General features: G+C 40.0%; 1 protein-coding gene across 1 annotated transcript; it reads left to right on the top strand.

Annotated features, from left to right (window-relative positions):
- On the top strand, positions 1 to 26,034 carry LOC139743528 (tRNA wybutosine-synthesizing protein 2 homolog). Its single transcript, XM_071654008.1, has 6 exons — positions 1 to 89; positions 2,751 to 3,530; positions 20,042 to 20,191; positions 21,025 to 21,134; positions 22,486 to 22,643; positions 25,501 to 26,034. Exons 1-6 carry the CDS (start codon positions 1 to 3, stop codon positions 26,032 to 26,034), a joined length of 1,821 nt encoding a protein of 606 aa, XP_071510109.1.
- Positions 26,035 to 27,672: the final 1,638 nt, after the last annotated feature.

Here is a 27,672-nt window from a genome sequence, read left to right as displayed (position 1 = left end):
ATGGCTTCACCACTGACTGCAAACACAGACGGGAACGCAACCGAGATGCTAGCTCTTGTTGTCGATGTAAAGCAAGCTCAGAAAATTAGGTAAGATTGAGCTTCAGTTCATGGCATGTTTTCGTTGAATGTTTTTCTCAGCAATGCCCGAATCGGTATTCGATGCCTGGTGCGTGCACAGTACATAATGACAATGACATCAAATGTACAATCCCATTTTTGCATTGCATTGGTATTGCTTGCCTCTTGCCTTGGCATCCAGGTACTGGCGTAGCTCGTAGTCGTAGCTCGTAGCTCGTGTCTTTGTTTTCAATCCAATACATGTCATGAATGACATACAAAGTAGAGCAGCACACCTGGGCCCTGTTTCATAAAGCTGTTTGTAAAGTTACGAACAACTTACGAGCGACTGGTGATCAGTTCTGATATGTTAACGTTAGGCCTATCAGAATTTCAGTAATTCCAATTCAGCACAAGTACAATTAAATTTACCAGTCGCTCGTAAGTCGTTCGTAACTTTACGAACAGCTTTATGAAACACCCCCCTGGACCACGTAGGAGAGTCTATTATTATGTTGCCGGACACTTTTTATTTCTGTTTTTCTTTTGGTTGCGTCGGTGTGCTCATGTCAGAATTAAATTGTAAAGGACTATGTTTAATAGAATAGATCATGAGATGTAACGCTAGAAATCTAGGCCTACGCACATCATCATCAGGGATGCCAAATTTAAAAAAAAAATTATGAGTGAGATTTTCATGACTCGGCATCTCGGCATGCAAATGTGCGCGCGAGCGAGGGTCTGGGAGGGGTTTTTTCCCCCCTGTGGCCTCCCACGGTAGGGAGCTTTTTCAATTTTTAGCTCTTAATGGTGCGATCAGGTGCATACTGAGTATTTAAATGACTATTTTTTACTTATTTTGAAAGACAAAAGGGAAATATACCTTCAATTGCAGCTATCACTTTAATCTTTTGAGCTATACTCATTATTATACTAGGCCCAAGTTGCAGACTTCGCCCGATGTGTGAGAAAAATGGGTGTCATGCGTGAGATCGTGAGATGGCCCCTAAATGCTCGAGTCTCAAGCAGAATGCATGAGACGTGGTAGCTGTGTATCATTCATGGCACCACCAACGTTGACACGTTAAACAGGGCTGCCAACACTGGACACTATAGTTGAGAGTGAGACTCCCATAGGCCAATGCTATAATTTCTGAGTCAAAATGAGCGAGATCAATAGAAATGCTTGCAAATGAAATAAAGTTTTAGAGTGAGAAAGGACCAAAATGCGTGAGTCTCACGCTCAATGCGTGAGAGTTGGCAGCCCTGCATTAATTGTGATAATAGACTAAGTTTCCATTATTTCTTTGTTTTTTTTTTTTTTTCATTGCTGTCCTATTCTATTTCTATAGGCTATGGAAGATGGAGTAGGTCTAGAGTCGGTAGAGAGTGTGACTTACAATACTATAACTTATAAGTGCTACTTGTGTACACATCTTTCGTAGTGTCCTAGTTCAAACATTCAATTCAATTCAATCATAATTCTCATAATGGAACAGTTGATGTCGTTCACATCTTATTCATTTATCATGCACAAGAATAAGAATCACTCTTCATAGGCGTAGGCCTACCCCAGAGCTACCAAGTCTCACGCATTCTGCGTGAGACTCAAGCATTTAGGGGCCGTCTCACGATCTCACGCATGGCATCCATTTTTCTCACGCACCCCGCAAAATCGGTAACTTGGCCTATAATGAGCATAGCTCTTAAGATTAAAGTGATAGTTGCCATTGAAAGTATATTTTCCTTTTGTCTTTCAAAATAAGTAAAAAATAATCACTTAAGTATGCACCTGATCGCACCATTGAAAGCTAAAAATTGAAAAGGTTCCCTACCGTGGGAGGCTACAGGGGGAAAAACCCCTCCCACACCCTCGCTCGCGTGTACATGCGCTCGCCGAGATGCCGAGTCATGAAAATCTCACTCATAAAAAATTTGTGAACTTGGCATGCCTGGTACCCGCAATTCCTCTTACCCATTCTAACCGAGAGGAAAACGACAACAGCAACCAAAAAAAGGAAAGAAAAGGAAATGAGGCTCAAATTGTCACATTGACTCTGTACAGTATAAAAGGTGTAACAATACATGAACATTTCAAGCAATTTACGTGGTAAATTCTTGTGATAAATCAACATTTTCTCCCAAATCTGAGGTGAAATATGAATTTCTTTGCATAAAATGTATTGCACTCTGGCGTTTTCAGGCCCATGCAGTGCTCAGTTAAAGTAAAGACAGGTCTGCAAAGTCCCATGCTTAGAATGTCAGCGCAGATATTTAGGTGTCCAGAATTGGTGTCCGGTAATACAGATACAGTGTACCATCTCTGTGTATTGAAATCTAGAATTTGTGTACCGGTATGTCAAGACTGTCTGTAATCTGTATTTTGAATTACAATTGACGATGTCCCTTAAATGCTGGACTGTATACATGTAGTATATCTGCATAAAACATCTTTCTGGCAGGCGGGATGGGGTTGTTGGCCAAAAAATTAATGAAATGAAATGATTTTAATGCGGTAGGCCTATTTGATCAAACTTGGCTGCAAAACCAAAGTGGACCCTCGGGGCTGATTAAATAAAGGTTGAGAAGTGAGGATGTAGAATATTTTGTGGTCGAGGTGCGAGATACAGTCAGAATTGGGACATGCAGCTTTTTCAAAAAATTTCCTTGAGATATTGTGCTTCATTGCAGGATGCTGTTGGAGAAAGCAGCTCTTTGGGATGATGGCAGGAGGTTGGTGAAGCTGAAGAATTCGGAAGTGGCCATCCCTGTGAAGCCGACTTTGACTCAATTCTTGTGGAATGAATTCAGACAAGAGGACATTCAAGGTGCTCCAGAAACAGAAAGTCCTTCTTTCCAATCGAGAAAAGCAGATAGTAAAAAGGATCACATGGATAGGAAGGTTGTAGACAGAGGTAGCAAGTGTTTGAAACAGGAAAGTGATGTCTTACTTAAACAATCGTTTCATTACTCACTGACTGGTGCACGTCCATTATCATCTGAAAATACTGGTAAAGATCCCGTAGGGGCAGACCCGAAGAATGGTTCACTCACCATTCGGACAGATCAAGCAGTGAGTGGTTATAATCATGATTCAGAAAGCTCTGGCCAAAGCGAGAGTGGTAGCCAATCAATTTGCAGCAATTCATCACAAACAGCTTCATGTAGCAGTAGTATGAGAAAGGAGTATCACCACTCTGGAGTGAAGAGAGACTACATGGAACTGTGGAAAGGAGAGTTATTTGAATGTGAGTGCAAACTGGTGAGCATCAGTCTTCCGCCATCGAAGAAGACGCTGATACGAACGCCATTCTCCAAGCTGAGGGAGGAGATAGAGAAATCGCTGAAGGAAGCGGGGATCGAGTGGAGCGACTCTCTACTAGACAAGGATCTGCCTCGTAGCTGGGAGAGGCACGGCGATCTGGTGCTGCTACCACAAGCATGCTTTCAGGATAGCATCTGGAGTTCCGTGTGAGTATTGCGCAATGTGATGAAGGTACATTGTTGAATATTAAATGGGTTAGTCAAATACCGGTTAGTGATTGGCTAAACACAGTCACGTGATGGAGGCACATTGGTTATGTTCGCCCATGGGCAGAACATTTTTGTAATGTTCTCCCATGGGAAAACATTTTCACATAACAAATGAAAAACGATACCAAACGATTGATCAATCATATTTTTCATGCAATCGATAGGATAACCCATAACAGATGATGGTACTTGTATTTGACTAACCCATACAGTGCCGACCGCGGGAAACGTCACGCTTTTCCGAGATCTGGACGAGGCCACTGACGCGTATCCCCGCGGGTACCCGCGGGTATACGCGTTCACTGGACGAGTCCATCCGCCCGCACGGATAATCCATCCTCGGGAATATGCGTCTCGATTGACGCGGGTTGGACGAGGGTGGACGAGGGTGGACGAGGGTATTCAAGGGCACATTCCCGTTAAGCTTTATTTTGACCGCTCAATCAAAATACATTTCATGGAGTTCCGACTTTGCCCATTTTCATCAAATTCCGATTTCAGGGGCTTCTTTTCGATTTAATCACACTCTGATGTCCACTGCCTTGATTGTTCGCTACTTTCTAAAGAAGTACACCTGCGGAAGTTGTGCACATGCGTTCATCACTCAAGTATCAATAATTATTAGAACATATCGACATCGGTTACGATCATCTCGCTATTCACGACTTTTAACGACCTGCGCCACCAAAATTTCATTGCTGAAAATTCGGTGGCCCAATCGGGCTACAAAAAAAGTCGGATGTTTGCCTTTACTTTTGAAAATGAACAGCGGTAACAGTCGGCTCCGTAAGACGCAAAAATGAATGTCGCATGTTTACTTTTGATTTTAAAAATGAATCACGGTGACATTTGACTCCGTATGATACTGGAATAAATACCGAATGTTTGCTTTGGCGTTCGGAAGTGAATGATAATATTCAACTCCGTAAGACGATAAGATAAATGCCGGATGTTTGCTCTTACGTTCGAAAGTAAATAGCAATAACATTCAGCTCCGGAAGATGCTTGAGTAGGCTATATTATGTCGAATGATCCCTTTGACGTTCGGAAATGAATAACAAAAATATTCAACTCCGTACGATGATAAAATAAAAGACGGATATTTGCTTTTACTTTCGAAAATAAATAGCAATAACATTCGGCTTCGGAAAATGCTAACATAAATGTCAGATGATTGCTTTTACGTTCGGAAGTGAACAGCAGTAATATTCTGCTCCATACGATGCTAAAATAACTGTTGGATGTTTGCTTTTAGATTTCGAAATGAATAACAGTAACATTCAGGTGCGTTCGGTGGTAAAATTAATGTTCAATGATTGCTTTGATGTTCGGAAATGAATAACAATGACATTCAACTCCGTATATACGTTTATAAAATATACAATGTATATCTGATGTTTGCTTTTACGTTCGGAAGTAAATAGCAATAACATTCAGCTCCCGAAGATGCTAAAGTAAATGTCGAATGATCCCTTTGACGTTCGGAAATAAATAACAAAAATATTCAACTTCTTACGATAATAAAATGAATGACGGATGATTGCCTGTACTTTCGAAAGTAAATAGCAATAGCATTCGGCTCCGGAAGATGACAAAATAGATGTCAGATGATTGCTTTTACGTTCGGAAGTGAATAGCAGTAATATTCTGCTCCATACGATGCTAAAATAACTGTCGGATGTTCGCTTTTAAATTTCGAAATGAATAACAGTAACATTCACCTGCGTTCGATGGTTCGGAAATGAACACAATAATATTCAACTCCGTGTATACGATGATAACATAAATGTCTGATGTTTGCCTTTATGTTCAAGAGTAAATGGCAATAACATTCAGCTCCGGAAGATGCTGAAATAAATGTCGAATGTTTGCTGTGACGTTCGGAAATTAATAACAAAAATATTCAACTCCGTATATACGATGATAAAATAAATGTCTGATATTCGGTTTTACGTTCGAAATATAACAATAACAATCAGCTCCCTTCGACTTTCGGAAATGAATGATAATAATATTCAACTCCGTACGATGTTTAAATAAATGTCGGATGCTTGCTTATAATTTATATTGCGATGTACTTTCGCAAATAAATAGCAATAACATTCGGCTCCGGAAGATGCCAAAATGATTAATGTCACATGATTGCTTTTACGTTTGGAAGTGAATAGCAGTTACATTCTGCTCGGTACTATGCTAAAATAAATGTCGGATATTTGCTACATGTGTATTACATTTCGAAATGAATAGTAACATTCGGCTGCGTTTGATGGTAAAAAACAAAACAAAAACAAAACAAAACAAAACACACACACACAAAAAAAAAAACTGTCTGATGTCTGCCTTGACGTTCAAAATTCGGCCCCGTACGATATGATGAAATAATTGTCAGATGACTCATTTCACTTTCGCAAGTGGACAACAGTGGCATTCGGCTCCGTACGATGATAAGATAGATGTCGGATGTTTGCTTTTATACTTGGAAATGACTTACTGTTAAATTCTGCTCCGTATACGACAGAGCTGCCAACCTTTCGAAGCACAAATTAGTACTCAGCAGCTCCAAAATTCGTATTTTCCACCAGAATTGGTATTTTTTTTTTCAATCTCCCTCTTTTTGCTATGAGGCCTACAGGCTCTAAACATAACGTTATGACACATGCCGAAGCATCCAGCTGGTCACCAGCACGATAAAGATTCTAAACTACGCAATGTTCAGCGTTGATTGATTGCTTTCTCGCAATGTGTACAACAAGTTTGTACCTCCAAAATCTTTCTGGGCTGATTATGGAAGCTTCCATTTTCTAGCAGGGGACGGGGAATGCTTGATCTTCTCAAGAGAGCTTCTGTGTGAGCGGATGCAAAACTCTGTTCTGTGTTTCCAATTATGTACTATCAAAACATAATCATGCGTTGTTTTCAGGCTTTTTTCATTTTATTAGATTTTAAACATCAGTATTTTTCGAAGTATTCCAATTCCTTTTCCCCTGACTGGAATCGGAAAGTCTGCTATAACGATGATCGCAAAATGCCGCGCTGTGTGTGGAAGCGCCGATGTGGTGCAAACCACAGACCTGTGGTGCAAACACGTGGCTTCATTTTCAAGTTTAAATGAATGCGCCATGTGCTCCTGCCTATAAGATGTTACTGCAAGTTCGATGGATCGAATGCGCCATAGCTGAGCTGAGCTGAATGGCTTGTTTACGGTAAACATGCAATTTACGTTCGATATGAAGAAATCATTACGTCTTTCACGAGGGAAAAACACACAAAACAAACAAACAAACAAAATACACCCACGAACGAATGTTGATAGCCAAAACTTTGAAAAGTAATAAGCAGTTTTGATGCGCGTGAACTGAAATTAATTGTCATTACACGTTGTATTTTGCTGTCTAACCAGGTGATGACTGCATCTCATTGGACCTTCTCGTAGTGAATTTGTCTGGGCATACGAGACCTTTCATGTATTTCTGTGATTGCATTTTTAATTGACTAAATAATCAATCCTTTTGTTATTGTTCAGGGAACATTAGATATTCGATCAAGTACACTATAATCGACTCTTCGATGTTCCCTACAAAGGCTATAGACATAGAATCATGATATCTTTGGAATTATTCCTTTAATTCAACTAATGAGCTGGTTCTTCGATCGATATTTCCAGGATACTTACACGCTGTTTATTCCAATGCGCGCATTCTTTCGTCTGGCACGCACCTGGGTGTGGCACCTGCTTTTGTGGAAATTTCCACAAGGGAGAGGGGTGGGGTGTCAAGTTTCTTCGAGCCGAAGAGACTGCATACACAATCTCTTCGCTTTTATTTATTGTCATTCGTGTTTTCGCCTTATTCTTTGCTGATATTGAACATTTAGATTTAACTTTACGAAAGTTGCTATAGCACATGGTTCGTTTTGTTGTGAGGTGTACGTAATTTCTTTTTTTTTAATCATTCTTGAGAGGGGAAAGAAGAGTAAGGGGGAAAGAAGACTAGAGGGAAAGGGAAATAAAACAAACGTCACGTACGCTAAGCATTCACAGGAAGCCGTCTTTTTACACCAGTCACCAGCATAGTTATCATCACTATCAGACATCACTCAAGATCATTTTAGCCTTTTCCTATGATCAACATTAAGAAACACGTATAATCCCTCGAGATAAATACCTAGGAAACTCAATAATAAATACAAAGTATCAACACCTCCCAACAACACAAACATTTAGAAAAGACAACAAATAGCACATCGAAGCGGCTGGGATCAAACTCCGTCGCTTCGATTGCAGCGAAGCGGAGAAATTGCCGTTACGAAAATAACAGTGCGAGACACTAAGAGAATTACGTTTAAATACTTCAAAGTATAAAGGGAACAGATAAAGTGATATAAAATGTAAGAAATCGTACTAAACGAGGTGTGAGAAACGACGGAAATAAAGAAGTTTAGTAGACGAAGTTTAGTAGTAAGCTTAGGCTCTAGCAAAAGTTTTGCAGCACCGAAAGCTACGCGAAAATAAACACACATATAAAACTCGGTATTGCGACGAGATCCTATGGGATCAAGTCAATAAACGATACAAAACAAAGGAAATTGATTCATTTTGACGGGAAAATAGTTTGTTATAAGTATTCTGTTATATGAGATCTCCTTTAATAGGCCTAGAAATAATCGAGTTTCCACGATACTCTGGAAAGAAAGTTCGAACGCTTTTCACCTGCACATATACTGCAGAGGGCAGTGCACATCAGTCATCAATACACGAACAGAAACTCACCTCTACAACTTCCTCGCAGAAAATGATGCAATAGCGTTATAAAAAAACACACAACACTCTAAAAATCATTTCGTACTTGGGAGGCAAGGGACAAGAGGATGAAAAGAAGAGAAAAAGAAGCAGACATTGCACAACGGGACGCTTTCACCCCGCCTCATACGGTACTGTAGTGGCAGCTGGCTACAGTGTGTAGACACTCCCCAGCCGGCCGGCCACACATTGGGATACCACGGCGATCCATGTAAACATCCAGGGTCCGTAGGCGACAGGGATTCACGCGCGCGAAGTTCTGTTCGGTGTACACAGTACGCAAGCAGCGATATGCGTGTGCGCACATTTTTCTATTCAGCGCTTTCCACATTCGGTGCGTACGCGTTGCATGCTGAATACAGATAACATGGCACATGCGACGTGCGTTTGCTATATTTTTACCCATTATTTTTCCCCACTGTGAATTCGTACTTTCTAAGGACGTTTTCATATTGTCGTATTCCCTTCGATTTTTCGTATACGAATTTTTCGGAACGGTTGGCAGCTCTGGTACAATGCTAACATAAATAACAGATTATTGCTTTCACATTTGAAAATGATTAATGGTATACATAGGCTCAGTATGATGCTTAAATAAATAGAGGATGTTTGCTTCACATTCGGAAATCAATAAGGGTAACATTCAGCTCCATAAGATGCTAAAATGAATGTCGGTTGTTTGCTTTTATACAGTGTATTTGAAAATGATTAACGGTAATATTCGGCTCCGTAAGGTTCTAACATATTACTATAGTAAATGTTGGATGATTGCTTTTACAATCAGAAATGAATAGCGGTAACTTTCGGCTCTTTACAATGCTAAAACAAACAATCTGGAAATGCTCCCACTTTCTCATCCCAAAAGTAAGCTATGACCACCTAATAGCATAGGCATCAACTTTTATAATTATCTATAAGCCTATTTGCTAAATCTTAGAATTCAGAATAATGGTGATAAGATGATCTACTTTTGTATTCATTTATTTTAGACATGGGTACCTGTCACGTCAGTAATGCTTAATAATTGTTTTTAGTAGGACCGATTTAGTTTTTCCTATGTTTTTCTTGATTTTTTTGGCCACCAAAAAAAAAAAAATAGAAATCAATGATTTTGGTGGTCAAAAATAAAAATTAGTTTGGAGCCCTGCGATATCATTGGGCTCATCATTACTTAATCTTTCCCATGATACGCTAATATTTATATCATCAATCTGCCGACGTCATCCGACAATTCATGATTCAAACCTTTTTTTTTTTTTTTTCATCGTCCGTAACCCAACTTTGAACACAGACAGGGTATTCTTTCTCATTCTAGAGTAATGAAGGAGCGCACTTTCGGCTGTGATCTAAGTCCTATTATCATCATGAGTTCATGTCGCCGTTTAGTGATCTAAACTTCAGCTTTGCTGAACTGTTCAATGTCTTGAGCAGGAAGCGAAAACAATGGCTGGACTAAGGAACCTTCGTTTTCAAAAGGGGGAAATAGAAACAAAAAACACTGAAACCGAACAAGCCGGCCGAGCATTGTTTAGGTTAACCACGCGTGGTGATAATCGCGCCCATTGATCGCTCTGTCCAGCTGGCTTAACCCTATTCTAACTGGGAGGAGTTTTTACTGGGGGTGACCCCCCCCCCCCCCCCCCCCACCTTCAGATCTCGGCCACCGATCGCGCGATCGCTGCGAAATTTTTCCTGAAGATAGAGCTGGATGTCAACTACAAGATTACATGGTCATACAATAGAAATATATTGCCTTTCTATTTTTAATAAATTGATTATGCAAAGTTGTGCATGAAATCATATTTTCACCTATAACTCCGTAAAAAAGACTGAAGTATTGCTAAATTTTTGTGTCAAAATTCCTCAAGACATATAAACCAATTTTCATTTAAAAATAAAGCACAGTCAAAACCAATTTCTTTTGTTTTTTATTGTTTTGTTAATTTCTTATGTATTTTATTGTTTTTTCGACCTTGTGTTTTCTGTTGTTTTTCAAAATTTGTTGCAGGCACTTTTTCAGGCTTATCTACACTATATAGAATTGATTAATTTCAATGGTTCAAAGATGAAATACTATAATTTATATCAATTTAACCCCAAAAACACAATTTACATTCAATTTGCACACGATATCATGAATTTGAGCTGTTTTCCGGTTGACATGCATTTGCATAACATTACGTAACTTCAGAACGGTGTACTCAGACGTCGCAAATTTGGTCTCAAAATATGCGGAAGACTTCAATGAAAAAAGTTGTGAAACGACGCGGCAAAATCTTTGCGCGTTGCAGAATCGTGACGCGAAACGTGGGGGGGGGGGGTCAATTTGACCCATTTGACCCCCCCCCCCCCCCCCCCAGTTAGAATAGGGTTAAGAGTATGCATATTGACCAAAAATAGTCAGAGGGATGCTAATTTACTCTTACAAGCTATCGCTACTATTTAAGTTGAAAACTGGAACTTTCTGAAAGGTTAAAGATGATCGTAAAATCAGTTCTGGCTACAGGATTTTATAATAATTATAATAGCATACAACATGTACCAAGTTTTCATCGTTTACCTGTCTTATCACTCCAAAGCAGTTCAGCTTAACTGTTGGCTTATAGAAGTGATCATCAATCGGTAAGGATTAGTCAGATGAATTAATGAATTCACTTTATGCATCACGGCTAATCGAACTATTCAACATCGTTGAAGTAACCATACTTTTTTATTTTCATAGTTCAAACTATTTCTTAACATTTATATGCAAAACGAAAGAACTCTACACGTTTTTCAAAATGCTCAGATGTAATGAGTCAATTCCACAAGGATTGCATTACGGCAACCTTTACTGACCTAAACAAGTTTTCTATAGAGCTATCAGTTCTATCATAATGGCATTCTGATAACTTCGACTGCGTTTTGAACTCGTACCGAGCACAGCATTCAAAACAACGGGTTCCTCAGGTCCTCTTTAGGTACTGGTATACTTGCTAAAAGCATTCTCTTTAGCTTCCATTGACAACAACATGGGAGGAGAATGGAAGCGATCAACTTTCTCGGTAAATGAGGCTTTTCGTATATAGCACACATTGCGTGCCTCTTTCTTTTTTCTGTTTCTGTTGTTTCAAACTACACTGCAGCCGACACACAACACAAACACACCAAAGTTTACATTCAGGCAACCGTATTTTGGTATTGGTTAGAATCGAATTATATCTGTCTTGTGATTGGCTAATTATCTGTAGCACAAACAAAACAAAACAAAACAAAACAAAAACAAAAACAAACAAACACAAAAATGCTGAAAACTGCTTATCGAATATCAGTGGCGTGCCAAAGGAGTAAAATGGAGTCTATACTCTAAAGGGGCCTGAGCTTTTGATTCCAGAAGAATCTTCGTCAGAGGCAAAATGATAATCAGGCAGGGAAAGCAATCACATTACAAAGAAGTTCACACAACACGAACAGTCAGGGACAGGCTAGGGACACGGAACAAAGAAAACAAAAGGAGAGGATGGGAGGTCATGGGCAAGGAGGCCAACAGGTGAAGGGAGGGGGATTAAAGCAGGAGGGTGGATAGACAAAAGGCATAGGAGGGTCAGTGATAATCCTGAGTGCCATGGGGGTGCATCCATTTAAGAATGAATTTTCTCACACACCCAAGCTGTCGCCATTTATGTGTGTGCGATGAAGCGTTAACGCCGTCGCTAAGCAGGACTGTTGCATCATGGGGGGGGGGGGGGAAAGGGTTGTGAGCTTGAACATTATTATATAACCTGAACTTTAAGGGCGATTTTCTTTTTTTTTTTCTTTTATGACTTCTAGGGATGCGGAAAGGGGTTGTTTTATATATTATTTTAAAGATAAAACTATACAATGTATGTAGAATACATGTGTAGACATGCCTAAAATTTCGTTTACTGCGACATACGCATTTCGACCGAGCGCATCACGACCTGTATGGACTACGCACATGTATTCTTTTATCTTGCGCTCTGCTTTTGTGGGAATTTCTTCAAGCACAGGTGTCAGGTTTTCCTACGTTACGTCTGCGGTCATTAATTCCATATTTGTTAGTTTGTCTGCTTTCTTATTCTGTGTTTTATGCATTTTACTTGAACTTAAAGGTCTAGACATTTCGTTTGCTAAATGCACGCGAGTCACGTTGCATTGTATGATGTATTTTGTTTCGTTGACCATTCATGGGAAGCGTTTCTTTGAGCAAACTCTCCTTTCACACCAAAATCACTTATAGAAGGTAGTCATCCACATTAGTTATCAAAATAATAATTCCGTCATTTTCCTTTCGTTCAGAAACAGGAATCAGAATTCTCAACACGTCATCCACATTGGTTATCAAAACAATTCCGTCATTTTCCTTTTGTTCAGAAACAAAAATCTGTTATTCTCAACACGTTATTACAAAAATTACATCTCACAGCGATAATAGGGCCTACTAGAACCAACTCATCGCAGCAAAATGACACATTACGGTAACGAGGACATACACAATGCTTGAACAAATTACTTTGCTTCAAAATGTAGAAACAGATGAAGTGACATAATAAGAGAAAGGGCGCACCGAAAGAGGTACACTGTATCAAGATCAACTAAGATAAACTCTAACAAAAAAGAAGAAGAAGGAGGAAACTATTCCCCCCCCCACACACACACACACGCACACACATACACACAAACGAGTAGATACACAAAGGTCATATGTTTACCTTTGGGAGCAGTGATTTAAAAGATGTTTTAGATATCACATGTGATGCATAATAGGTCCGTTGTGCAAAGCATCCTACATAATTTTTTGTAATAAAGCCTAGAATATAAGGAGATATCAGTATTTCTCTTATAGATTGTAAAGAACCTTCGGAATTAGGACCTTTGTTTCATTTTCGGATTAACGAACCTTCGGCATAACGAACCTTATTTCATTTTTTGATAAATGAACCTTTGGAATAACAAGTTACAAACCTCATATTTTCGGATTAACGAACCTTCGGAATAGCGAACTGTAACCGTTCACATAGTGTACTGTATTTTCGATCATACGGATTCAATTTTTTTTTTTTCCAGCGGTTGTTTCTATCCCTATAACTCACATTTCAGAACTATGGGGGTTTTGTTTCATGTACGTGGTGAATTAATACGCCTTTAATGCAAGAGCAAAAACATGGGAAAGTTTGAATGCTTTTCACGTGCACATCGTCACATAAAGAGAATCAGGTGCTGACGGACCATAGAAGTGTCTCAAAATCAATACTGCCATGCAGCTTGCACCAAAATCACAAGAAATACTACATGAAGATTCTGATAGGTATTATCCCGTAACAGGGGCGGATCCTGGAATTCCGTAAAGTGGGGGCGCGTTTACAAAATTAAAGGGGGGCGCACGCACCCCTCCCCCATTTTTTTTTTTTTTTTTTTTTTACATTTCTTTTGTTTCAACAACAAAAAAAAAATAATAAAGGGGGGGGGGGCGGGCGCCGGTTGCGGTCCTCCCTGGATCCGCCCCTGCGTAACCAAGTAAGTTTGAGAGAGAAAAGTTTGAGCCAAAAACACAGCGTTGACAAGTACTACCACAAATTGCATTTTAAATATGGTATATAGTACACAGTACGAGAAAGTATACAGCACGAGATCTCTAGTTTGATTTTCATTTCGCTTCGAATAGTAGACGAGCAGTGACAATCCGTCAAAGTGCAAACTACAGCTAGGGCCTAGCGGCACAGTTTACAGGTCTACCTTCTGTTCACTGCATGGTACACATAAACAAGAACAAAAGCGTTTTCTTCTTTTGCATGTTAGCATGGGGACGATAGTGAATTAAGTTCACCAAGATTCAATGTTTGTAAACAAGAAAGCAGCGCGGAGCAAAGACCTCAGATCGTTGTTATAGCACACGTGCATCTATTGTGGTAACATTTTAATCAACGCACTAACACCATCTGAACATACTCAACGATCATGCCACACAATCACTGTGAAGGGGAAATGTTCAGCAACAACAAGAGCACGAGTATGTAGCCTACCATATACTGTACGCGCATTCATTCCGTGAGTGCCAAATACAAGCTAGAAACACACGCAATAAAGAAACATCGCAAGTTCATGAACTGAGGGACCTTTTTTTTTGTCTTATATCTTAACAAGATAAAGACGTTGTGATTTCGGGTGCTGTTCGTTATTCCGAAGGTTCGTTATTCCGAGGGTTCGTTTATCCGAAACACATAAATTCCCTAAACCATAGAGGTTCGTTAATCCGAAAACGAAAAAAGGTTCGTTAATTCGAACATTTGCGGCGTTATTTCGAAGGTTCGTTAATCCAAAAATGACATAGGGTTCGTCATTCCGAAGGTTCGTTAATCCGAAAATGAAATAGGGTTCGTTATCTCGAAGGTTCGTTGATCCGAAATGATATAGGATCCGAAATGATATAGGGTCCGTAACGAACCTTCGAAGTAAGTCGAGCTTTGTTTCATTTTCGGATTAACGAACCTTCGGAATAACGAACCTTATTTCATTTTCGGATTAACAAACCTTCGGACTAAAGAACCTTACTAACGAACCTTCGGAATAACGAGCTGTAACCGTGATTTCATAACCAATTTGTTTAATTGGACCTTTTAAAAGCTATGATTGTATCGAATCATTGAGAGCAATGAAATTTAACGGCCTTCTGTCCGCCGTATCAAAAGTGTGATGATAAAGGGGATGTGCGCATTGTCATTCGAAATACATGTAACTACATGTACATGTAACTCTACATTTAAGTAATTAGTCTGATTATTATATAGCAACTGATTTTGGGATTGATAGTCACTACTGACCGTTTTTATTCTCGTAAACGGCACCTGTCAATCTCACAGGCGTCAAGTCGAAGCACTCACACGTCATGAATTGACCATAACGTAAAAACGACAGAACTCTACACACGAGAGTTCTGTGATAAAAACACGCTGGGCACACAAGATGAGTATGTTGGAACCACATGGCGCACTCACTGCTGGCAGGGCAAGCACGTGCTTTGCTCATCGAACTGATCGTTTTTATAGCGATCATAATATCGCTGCACAGCAGAGATTCGTATTCCAATGCACAGTAGGCCTACTCTCTCTCTCTCTCTCTCTCAAAAAAAAAAAATGAAAACATTCACACTTGAAGGGGTGGATACATTTAAAACGGAGTCAATTGGAGTGAAATTGGAGTGAATTTTGAGTGAAAATGTTCATTACACTCGGAGTGACCTCCGGGATCACTCGAAGATTTTGGAGTGCTATTGATGTAGCGCGATTCCGCTGCTTAAATGCATTCAGTTTTGCTCATAATCATTAATTTCATCCTTCTTTTTTTTCTTGGAAAGCAAGCACTCCTTAAAGAGGGAAAACCCCGATTGGACAAATTGCGACGTAAACATGCATTGACATAGTTATGTGATACCTATAAACAATTTATCATGAAAGGAGAGAAGGGTACCTACAGTACATGTATCCAAGATAAACATTATGCATGCACGTGTAGTACCACTTCTCGGGGACTCGAGTGAAGTTAAACGCAGCTTTGTTGATTACATAATGCCACTCTGGTGGTTTCGCCATACCCTTCTCTCTCTCCTACGTTTTCTTTGTTTTCTCCCTCTCTTTGTCTTTTTCTTTTTTCCCTACAAATCGTGTACTTTAAGAATAGACAGACGGTGTTAAACTTCAACTCAAGTGGCTTCTTAAGATCTGCGCCTCTTTCATCCATCTTAGGGACTGTGACACTATTGTGAATGACACAATTAAAAGCATCACACAAGGACTTTCACGCCTCGTTAGACCTTTAAGACTCAGATCTTTTTCTTTCTTTTTATGTGTGTGTGTGTAGACGTGGACGCCATTGGGAAATATCAAGCTCGAGACAATAAGTGGCCACTTACAATATAATGACCGACCGATGTTGAAGGTAGATTTAATCAGTAACTAAGTCAGAAATTGGGGAACCAGTAAATAAATAGGCAGCGATCGACACTTCGACGGTTTGCCAATCTAATGTGCAGCGATCGACGTCGAGAGTGTCAATCAAATACGTTATTTACGGTCGACGTCGAAGGTTGACATAAATCAGTAAGCAGCGATCGATGTCGAAGGTTGATAATCGGATGGGTGCTGTTCGTAATATTCCGAAGGTTCGTAATTCCGAAGGGTCGTTAAATTCGAAACACACAAATTCCCTAAACCTACAGGTTCGTTAATTCGAACGTTTGTGGCGTTATTCCGAAGGTTCGTTATTCTGAAGATTCATGAATCCGAAAATGAAATTAACGGAACAATATACCTTCTGAATAACGAATCTTCGGACTAGAGAGCCTTCGGAATAACGAACATCGGAATAATAGCTACCGATGTGTAAGGTTGATGAAATTATTAAATAGCGACCAATGTCCAAAGTTGATTAGGTCATACCGTCCGACGTTAGTGATCGAGAAAACTATAAAGTAGCGGCTGATGTCGAAGGTTGATAAAATAAGGACAATTAAATCAAATAGGTATAGCGTCCATAATGTCGAGATCAAATAAAATTGAGCAGCAACGAAGTGTCGAAGGTTTATGCAATCAACTTGGTATCGCACGACGTCGAATGTTAAGCAAAATTATCTGATTTATCCGACATTTGTTTTAGCATTGTAAAGAGGCTAAAGTTACCGTTATTCATTTCTGATCGCAAAAGCAATCATCCAACATTTACTATTGACACCTTACGGAGCCGAATGTTACCGTTAATCATTTTCAAATGTTAAAGCAAACAACCGACATTCATTTTAGCATCTTACGGAGCTGAATGTTATCCTTTTTCATTTCCAAACGTGAAAGCAAACATCCGCTATTTATTTTAGCATCTAACTGAGCCGAGTGATACCGTTAATCATTTCCAAATGTAAAAGCAACAATCTGTTATTTATTTTAGCATCGTTCGGAGCAGAACATTACCGTTATTCATTTCCAAATTTAAAAGCAAACATCCGACAATCATTTTAGCATCGTACGGAGCCGAATGTTACTGTTTTTCATTTTGAACGTCAAGGCAGACATCAGACATTTACTTTACCATCAAACGCAGCTGAATGTTACTGTTCTTCATTTCGAAATGTAATAGCAAATATCCGACATTTATTTTATTATATGGAGCAGACTGTTACTGCTATTCACCTCCAAACGTAAAAAGCAATCATCTGCCATTTTCTGGGCATCTTCCGGAGCCAAATGTTATTGCTATTTACTTTCGAAAGTAAAAGCAAACACCCGACATCTGTTTAATCATCATACGGAGTTGAATATTAGTGTTATTAATTTCCGAACATCAAAGGGATCATTCGACATTTATTTTAGCATCTTCCGGAGCTGAATGTTATTGTTATTTACTTTTGAACGTAAAAGCAAACATCCGGCATTTATTTTTATCATCGTACAGAGTTGAATATCATTGTTATTCATTTCCGAACGTCAAAGCAAAGATCCGACATTTATTTTAGCATCTTCCGGAGATGAATGTTATTGCTATTTACTTCCGAAAGTAAAAGCAAACATCCGACATTTATTTAATCATCGTAAGGAGTATTATTGTTATTCATTTCCAAACGTCAAAGGGATCATTCGACATTTGCTTTAGCATATTCGGGAGCTGAATGTTATGGTTATTATTTTACTTTCGAACGTAAAAGCAAACATCCGGCAAATTACTGATACTTTTCAAAAGATTTTCGCGGATCGATTTCAGCTAATTTCCTTCATGTAGCCGATGGTTGACGGGAGAGTTTGATTTTCATATCATTAATTCCGCGCTGGAGCGCTCGGGCAAATGCGGGTGTTTAGACGAGCGTGAAAGTGCGGGCGACTTCCCTCGTCTGTACGCGTCCAAACGCCCGCGTATTACCTAGTACGCCCGGACGAAAGGGCTTCCCGCATTTGCCCTAGGGGTTTTCGTGACGTTTCCCGCGGTCGGCACTGTACATGTATACAAGTAATATAACAGATGATGACTTTTGTTGTCGCGAACATGTACCAAGCGTTCCACCCTCAGGGATTGAAATGCTATTTCGGGAAGCTATAAGTCCCTCGACTTTGTCTCGGGACTTAATATAACCTCCCTCAATAGCATTTCAAACCCTTCGGGTGGAACATTCAGTATGTTCCCTCCCCCGCCAGTCATCATCTACATAATGAAACATTTAATACATTGTACAGTCTACATTTTATCTCCAGGATAGCCTGGTACATCGAACATCAATTCCCTGATATTTGTGTTCTTGAATTCTCAAGATCCTAATTTAAATTCCAATAGTGCATGATTTGTCATGTCCAAAAACCTACTATTAAAACTTATGTATTTGACTACCAGCTAAAGATGCTTGAAATGAGGTGCAGTAGGCATTAACCCATTGAAGACGAGTCCCGAGAATACTTGGGCAAGTGTCTATGGAAAATGTGTGTTGTAGCAAAATCAGTCCATCCTCAATGGGTTAACCCGTTGAGGACAGTTTGATCTTGCTACAACACGCATTTCCCATAGATGCTTGCCCAAATATACTCGGGACTCATCCTCAACGAGTTGATACAAAAACAAACTCCCTCCCCCCCCCCCCCCCCCCCCAAAAAAAAAGAAAAGAAAAAAAAAAAAAAAGAAAAAGAAAAATTGAGTGAGAGTTATTAGACTTGAAAGCATTCTTTCACTTTGAATTACAAGTAGAGGTACCGTAGTCAGCATGTTAACTCTAATTTTTTTTTTTTTTCCCCAGGGTGGATACATCTTCTTTTTGGTTCAGCCAAACTCATAATTTTTCACAACTTTACTGTTTTCTTACGGTAGGCAAATTATTTGATGAATTATGACCTTATCATTTTGTCTTTGATTTTTAGTACACTGTATTTCAAGGCGCTGTTATGACTGTGTGGATTAAATCGTAGACTTAACAATCGAATCATAGATCCCCTATCAAGTACCTAGCTACTGTACATATACAGCTGTTGCCATCAAATTCTTACTGCGTTTTCATCAATAGGGAAATTGAAAGCTGTTGTTCTTGCAGTAACATGCATACAAGCATTTGTTACTTCCTTATTGTAAAGCAGTCTCATTTATAAAGAACATTATAGTTCGACCTCGATTATCCGGCCTCCTTTTATCCAGAAATGCCTGTTATCCAGATGCGTTCACGCAGTGAAGGACTTTTTTTTTCTTCATCCAAATATTGAGAAAAAACAGTGAAGAAAACTGTGAAGAAGGGACTACAATTTTGTGCAGGCTAGCATAGATTACACCACTGTTGCGGGTATGCTACCTGCCTAGATGCCAGTGCACTGGGACGGCAGCTTGGACGGCAGCTATATACATTAAAGTTGTGTCTCCCATATCCGGCCAATATTCGCTTATCCGGATGAGCACCGCTCCCAACATGGCCGGATAATCGAGGTCGAGCTGTAATTTCAAGCACATCAAAATTGGACACCTACACCCCTCCCATCAAAAAAAAAAAAAAAAAAAAAAAATATTGAGAAGAAAACTAAAAAAGTAAAGAAAAACAAAGCAATCCGGTTAGTACCAAACAAAGTGCAATATATCCAATTGAACAAAGGAATCAGACTTAGTACAAGGCAACCTAATGTTCTGTTATGTGTTACAGTCAAGGAATATGGTCCCACGTTGCTAAGGCTTTGGACTGTCAGAGGTTGGCCAAGAGAGGGCGCATACGACCGGACGACTTCAGATCTCCAAGGACGGATTTGCTGCTTGGTTCTGATCCTTATGTAGAGCACAGGGACAATGGCATTATGTGAGTATGTGTATAATACTGCTAAATGGTCATTAGATGAACTGGTTGTAGACTGAATGGGATTAGACAAAGTGGGTTGAGAATATAAGTGACTATTAGAAGAAATGGGAGTAGCTCAAGTGATAGATCACCCCAAACACTTCCAATAGACAACTGCTGGGGATGGCCTTCAATGTGCTAATAGGGACCTTTCGATTTCATGACCTGGATGTGGATGGTGAGGTAACCCGTTGAGGATGAGTGCTGAGTATACTGGGGCAGGTGTCTATTGGAAGTGCGTGTTGTATCAAAATCAGTCCATCCTCACCGAGTTTATTAAAAGGAACTGTGCATGCTCCTGGTTTTCCAGCACGTTCAATGCCAGAATTAAAAACATGTCTTCTAGGGATTTCACACCCTCCTAGGTTTAGGATTGGAACGACGTCGTCGCCTGGCGCTCCAATGGCTAGCTAGAGGGGACGGGGCCACGAGGTCATAGCAGTACGTCGTGAACAGCGTGCTCTGAAAATAGAAATGGGTGATGGCACTGTGGACGTAACAAGTGGACTGCAGTCATTTGAAACTGCTCTAGTACAAGTACAGTGTCCTTGTCCACACAATTGAAAAGCTCCAAATGTCACATTTTTCTCCTGGAAGATTAAGGTGAGATATTAAACAAGGTTATTCTCTGTGATAATATCCACAGTGTAATTGGCAGGCTGTAGAGATTTGATGTGTGTATTCTGGTTACCATTATTTCACTGCCTTGTAATGCAGTGAAGTGAGGTTTACCATGGAAAAAAAAAGAATCTCCAGATGTTTAGGGTAATAAAATATTGAACTTACCATTACAGGTACACTTTTGACATCAGGTACAGCATGTTCTCCGCTGGAAACATCACAGAGAAACTGCGGGTTGCCAGCCTGGATTGTGCCGGTGAAACTGTTGTTGATCTCTATGCAGGTAAAATGGTAAACACTGCGGCAGAGGAAGCTAAATTACTGTATATTTCCTTCACTTTCTTGGAGAGGTCATGATTTGAAAAAGATTTTCTTGAAATCTTGTGTATTTTTTTTTTGGCATATTTACTTCACCAGTCTGTGTGCTACTCTGACAGTCTTGATTAATTTACTGTAAAACTAAAAATGTTTGCAAGAAGTGTAATTTTGCAAAATTTGCAAGAAATGAGAGATTCACAAAATTGAAATGCATGCAAAGGTTCTACTGTGCGCTACTGGGTTGAATGTCAGTGATAATTTGTGAAAATCTTTTGCTGCAGAAAAGGTAGTTGCTCCAATTCACACAAATTTTATGCTGCAAAATTATCTTGCCTTCCAGGTTAATCTTTTCTATAACAAGGCACCAGCAAGCACATTCTGTTTCATCAGGATTCGGTTTGTTTTCTTGTGAACTTAAAATAATTACGGTAAATCAAACTCGCTCGTAACAATATGTGACTTGCTACATCAAAAGGATCCTGAAGTCGTTGACGGATGAGCCGAGAAAATCGAGTTTGAAGTCAGATCATCAAAATCTGTCAAAACCTTCGGATTTCTGTTTTCGACATAGTTTTGTGGTCTAATGTATCTTCTATTATCTGCCGAAATTTCGAAGCTAAATAAGTAAAGGAAAGGCAAAAAAATAGCATTTTTCTGGGCCATGATTTTCTGCCTTTCAACTGAACAGAAACGTGTCCAAAGATTTGGATTTTATAGCGCCGCAGCTAGACTCCGCCCCGGGCAACAGGAGAGTGATCTCATTGGTCAGTGCGTGGCATCCTGGTTACTGATTGGTCGTGCATAGACCACTGGCTCTAAGCTTTAGAAATGAACATCGCGGAGGATGCTAGGAGTGTACCTTCTATTGTCAAACTGTGAAAACTGTCTTGCTTCCCCTTGATCATGATAGTGTCGGAAGGAAAACTTGGGAGGCGGTTTTCTCGAAACGCTGATTTCTTAAACCCCTTGATATGTGCTAATAAAATCATCCATATCTCCGCAACCGAATATTTATGAGTCATGGTACAAATGTATATGACATTAAAGTGGTGGAGTAAAGGAATACTTTCATGTCATTTTCAGAAAATTGTATTCCCCCAACTGTCGGATCCTTTTGTTGCAGCGGGTCACATATATCAGAGTAGATTTAAATGTGGGTCATTTAAACGTTTATTAGATGGCCATTGCTGTGACACTGTATGTTGCATGTTAATCCTGAGTATTAAGTGTTTTGAAGGGTAAGACGAAACGTGTGCGGCTCATTTTTTATTTTGTCATATTTTCCTGATCCTTCTGAAATCTTCCTACGCTTTCAGGCATAGGCTACTTCACACTACCCTACCTGGTCCATGGCAAGGCAGACTTTGTCTATGCGTGTGAATGGAACCCCCACGCGGTGACAGCCCTATCAAGAAACCTGAAGCTGAACGGGGTAGCAGCAAGGTGTCGGGTTCTGGAGGGTGACAATAGAAAGGTATATGTAATACAACCGATTCCAATCAAAACAAAGTCTTGGGGAACTTGCAGGTTTCTTTTCATTTAATATATCGAATATTTGTTTTAAAACCCGTTGAGGACGGACTGATTTTGCTACAACACACATTCCCCATAGAGCCCTGCCTGAGTATACTCGGAACTAATCCTCAACGAGTTAACTGAACAAATAAAGTACAGTTTGTGTATGTAAGATTGATGGGTAAGAAAGAAGGACCTGAATTTTTACTTCATTGTAAAGGAATTTTGTAAGACTGTGTTTGTTAAAAAGAAAATGCACAGTATCTATGGGGACCATAGGTTAGCCTTACATTTTCTGCTTATTCTTGTCATCCTTCATTTTGTTTTTCATCCAGGGATGCTAAGGTATACCCTATTCTAACTTGGGGGGGGGGGGGTCAATTTGACCCCCCCCCCCCCAACGTTTCGCGCCACGATTTTGCAACGCGCAGAGATTTTGCCGCGTCGTTTCAGGACTTTTTTCATTGAAGTCTCCCGCATATTTTGAGACGAAATTTGCGATGTCCGGGTACACCGTTCTGAAGTTACGTAATGTTTTGCATAATATGCATGTCAACCAAAAAACAGCTCAAATTCATGATATCATATGCAAATCCAATGCAAATTGTGTTTTTGGTTAAATTGATATATAGATTATTTCAACTTTTAACCATTGAAATTAATCAATTCTAGTGTAGATAAGCCTGAAAAAGTGCCTGCAACAAATTTTGGCAAAAAAAAAAAGAAAACAAAAGGTCGAAAAAACGATAAAATACATAGGAAAATAACAAAACAATAAAAAACAAAAGAAATTGATTTCGATTGTGCTATTTTTTTACACAAAAATTGTTGATGTATCTTGAGGAATTTTGACACAAAAATTTAGCAATCCTCCAGTCTTGTTAATGGAGTTATAGGGGAAAATATGATTTCATGCTTAAATTTGCATAATTAATTTATCGAAAATAGAAAGGCAATATTTTTCTTTTATTTTTCTTGTAGTTGACATCCAGCTCTATCTTCAGGCAAAATTTTGCGGTGATCACGTGATCGGCGGCCTAAATCTGAAGGGGGGGGGGGGTCAAATTGACCCCCCCTCAGTAAAAACTTGGTCTCAAATAGCCCAGTTAGAATAGGGTTAAACTGATTTCTGTCCCTCCGTTCTGTGGTGCTTGCTTCTCCTAAATGAAATTTAAGTGCCATGTACTTGCATGTGGGCCAATCTATAACCAAAGATACAATGGGTGACAAGATAATGAATATTAGAATTGATTGAAGATGAGATAAACCATTGAGGAAATTAGTTTTCAAATTGTAAAAATCAGCCCAGGCCCTGTCGGATTGTGAAATCCCAAAAGACTTAGTGAACTACATGTACTTCAAGAGGTCCTGCTTGAGATTGACGGAAGGCCAATTTGCAAACCAATAGAGAACAAACAGGTTTGTAGGTAATCCCGGTAATCCACGTATGTGAAAGCAGTCTACATGTATCACCTTTCCACAGTCAACTACGTTTGCCATCAAACAAGGAAAATATTAGTTGGGTGTGAGGTACTGTATGAATAGTGTGTTTACCGACGGGCTCATAGACTTTTGTTACACAGAACGAGACACTTGAATGGGGTCAATGACATTCAAAATCTAATGAGCTCAGTCTCAATCACTATGGTACATTTTCATACGAGATTTATTGAAAAATGTAAAGCACACACTACGTTTGAAGAAAGGTAATCAATACTGTGATACATGCTGTTTTCCTAGGGAAAAAGAAACAATATTGTTAACCTGTTGAGGACGGACTGATTTTGCTACAACACACATTTTCCATAGACACCTACCCGAGTATATACTCGGGACTCGTCCTCAACGGGTTTTTTAAAAAAGATACACTAGTCTTTCTATCAACGCCATTTTTTCTGGCCAGTATGACACAAACATGAACTTAGGCCCAGAATGAAGGCACTCTTTCCCATATTTTGAGAACACCAGGTTCCTGTAAGGAACAGGTTAACTTGAATTCAATTCTGTGACACGCTATGTCTATTTTTGGCATGGGCAGCGCCATTACTGCGGTGTCCCGGCCGACCCCACCTCCCACTCCCCCACCTCTCTCCCTACATTAGCACGCGCACGGAATGAAAAGCTGATGCATGGTTGCTTTAGCCGATGGGCGTCTCGTACCGAGTGCGCGAATGCTTGCTTAGTCGCGAACCTTTGCTACAAGTGCGCGATAAACATGTTTCCCGGGGGATGGGGGAGAGGAAGGGGGGTCGGCTGGGACACAGCAAAAATGAGCTAATTGCTGCGCCCAGTGCCACAAATTGTCTGCTCTCCTCAAACGAACCCGAATCGGTCTATACTAGTGCACTGTGCACAAATTGCTTTGTGCCATTTGCAGGGAGTATACAGCACATGTTCAGTGTAGTGTACATAACATGAAAGAAACAAATGGAGTGTGTCACTGGTACATGTTTATGAATTTTACGGTTTACGGTTTTTGGGTGTTGTGGGCGGGGAGGGGTTGATTCACCCCCCCCCCCCCCCCCCCCCGAGTTCTCGGCCGTCGATCGCACAATCGCCATGAAATTTAGCACATGCATTACCTGTGGTGTAATCTACCAAGCTATACAAAAAGAAATGGAAATTTTTGTCATAATGATTAATTATGCTATTAAATATAATGTATGCATAAAATCATACATTTTGTTCTGAATCAGAAATTAAAGCTCCCCCCCCCCCCCCTTTCCGGCCTTTTTAGGGTTAAAATGTAGAAAATATAGTAGGTTGATGGACCTTGAATATAACACCAAACTGGCGTAATATTTTTTACTGTACAGGTTTGTCCAAGAGGTGTTGCAGACCGTGTAAACCTTGGGTTGATTCCATCATCAGAGGAGGGGTGGCCAGTGGCGTGTGCTGCACTAAAACCCATGTCAGGAGGCATGCTGCACATCCATGGAAATGTCACCTCCCACCCCCAGAACAAATGGTCCAATCCATGTGGGGATATGGAGCTAGACAGTAAGTATAGACTTCAGTCCAGTGTGGCTGATGCCTGTACAGGCAAGGATACCACAGACATCGATTGTGATGCAGAGGAAAAGCCTGGTGAGAGAGACTATGCATCAGATTCTGTGACATCACAAGATGAACACAGGGGGGAGGAGGATTGTTCTCCCTCACACACAACACCCAAGGAGGAGGAGTGGCTGAGATGGGCGGAGGACACGGCTGCAAAGATCAAGCACCACCTCCAGGATGCCCACCATGGGGTGTGGTGCGTGGAGAAGGTGCACATTGAAAACGTTAAATCCTACGCACCCCACATTCATCACCTCGTGTTAGATTTGCATTGCTATCCAGAGAGGTGACCCAACTTTTACAATTTGTTCTCTGTCATTGTTATGTTATTCCATGATAAAGAGCACTGATGTGAAGTAGCTCTCTAAGTGATACAAGTACTGCATATGAAGCTGTTTCGCGAGGGTTTACACGCGAAAATAACCCCATACGCTGTGGTACTAGCACATTTATGATAACGTCTGTGTCAAGTCGTTAAAAAAGAAAAACATTTTGAGAAAATGTGTGTGATCTCATTCGCTAAAATATCTTGCGAAAATAATAGCATGTACAGTATACTATGTGGGCCTTTTAACTGCTAGAGAATGAAGTCCCTTTACAGAGTTGTGGCCTTTCAAACATTAACTTGTTACAACGATTTGCAGGTATGTTTACAAGCAACACTCTTTCAGGTACTATGATGTAAACCCCCTGTGTGCTGAATTATTCTGAGACAGCAACACATGAGCCCATTTGAAAAACATTCTCTTTTTCAAAGCCATTAAAAAAAAAAAAATGAAGAAGTTGCCAAAACGTCAATGAGCAAAATTGGAGAGAAAATTCCAAGCTTTGTTGTGGTATAAATTTTATGACAAAGCTATGATCATTTCATTTCTCTTGAATATGTCTATGTGTAGTAGCGAAGTAATTGTCCACGTCTGGGAGGCATGCCTTTTATAGACACAATCACGATTGACAATAAGAAAAAAACTGTTATAGAATGCTGTTACTCAATTACAAGGCTACATCAGCTACACACATGAGGAAAAGATTCGCATGTAAGGCTGTCATTATACCCTGCCATTTTGTGAATTTATTGATCGATTAAGTCAGGGTTTGTGCGTTTGAGCAAAATATTTGAACGTTGCACGCTGTCAACTGAGTTGGGTGTGCTTTTGTGGCATTAAAAAAAAAAGAAAAAAAAGAGCTTCATACTCATAGTGATATACATTGTACCAAGGGCTCCCTTTCAATTGTAAAGTTCCTTCAGTGGAGCTGTAGCCTTTCTATCATACATCAATGTAACTGTAATTGCGATGAGTTGGAAACATAAATTCAAGATACATCTTAACGTTCAGGTGTGAATGTGCCTCTGAATATGGTCACCTTGAACCCGGCAGTGCAGCTGCCAGAGGTTGAATTTTTCCTTACAATTTTCAGTGACAAGTTTTCTATGTCTGACGGTGAGACTCAGACCTTGATAGTTTCACTTTAGGTTGATGGGGAGAAGTAATACTTTGCCCCATCAACCTTCCTTGGTTTTGCTTCATACACGTACATTCTGTAGGTGGCCAATTAATTAGTTATGCTGTGCTCTTCAAAACTCAAACACTGTAGGTGTGTTTGGAAGCGATTTACCTGCATGTTGACACTATAGGTGTGCTTGGAAGCGATTATACCTGCATGTTGGGACCTGTGCTTTATCTGACACACCTCGGTGATTTCACTGAAAATCGCGGATGACCCCTTGGGGCTCGCTGCCTTGGGGCTCGCCGTGGCTACTACAGTGGTAGCAGTAGCTGCATGCTCCAGCGCTGAAAATATCCCCTTTGACTACTACTATTGTTTGACTTTACTAGTATTATTGTTCAAACTTACTAATAATATTGTTCAGAGTTTAATTGGCAGGGCCGGAAGGCCCTGTGGTATTCGTTTTGTCTTTCATAGGT

This window comes from Diadema antillarum, unplaced genomic scaffold (assembly GCF_040938485.1).
Source record: "Diadema antillarum isolate AM-2024a unplaced genomic scaffold, OU_Dant_1.0 seq00001094_RagTag, whole genome shotgun sequence".
NCBI lineage: Eukaryota > Metazoa > Echinodermata > Echinoidea > Diadematoida > Diadematidae > Diadema > Diadema antillarum.
The sequence above is the reverse complement of the archived record's forward strand: the minus strand, read 5'-3'. Positions and strand labels throughout refer to the sequence as shown.

Excerpts from the sequence above, each read along its gene's own strand:
- LOC139743528 (XM_071654008.1), top strand. The coding sequence starts at position 1 with ATGGCTTCACCACTGACTGCAAACACAGACGGGAACGCAACCGAGATG. Across the intron at positions 3,531-20,041 it reads GATAGCATCTGGAGTTCCGT|TCAAGGAATATGGTCCCACG; the intron begins GTGAGTATTGCG and ends TATGTGTTACAG. Across the intron at positions 22,644-25,500 it reads TGGAGGGTGACAATAGAAAG|GTTTGTCCAAGAGGTGTTGC; the intron begins GTATATGTAATA and ends TTTACTGTACAG.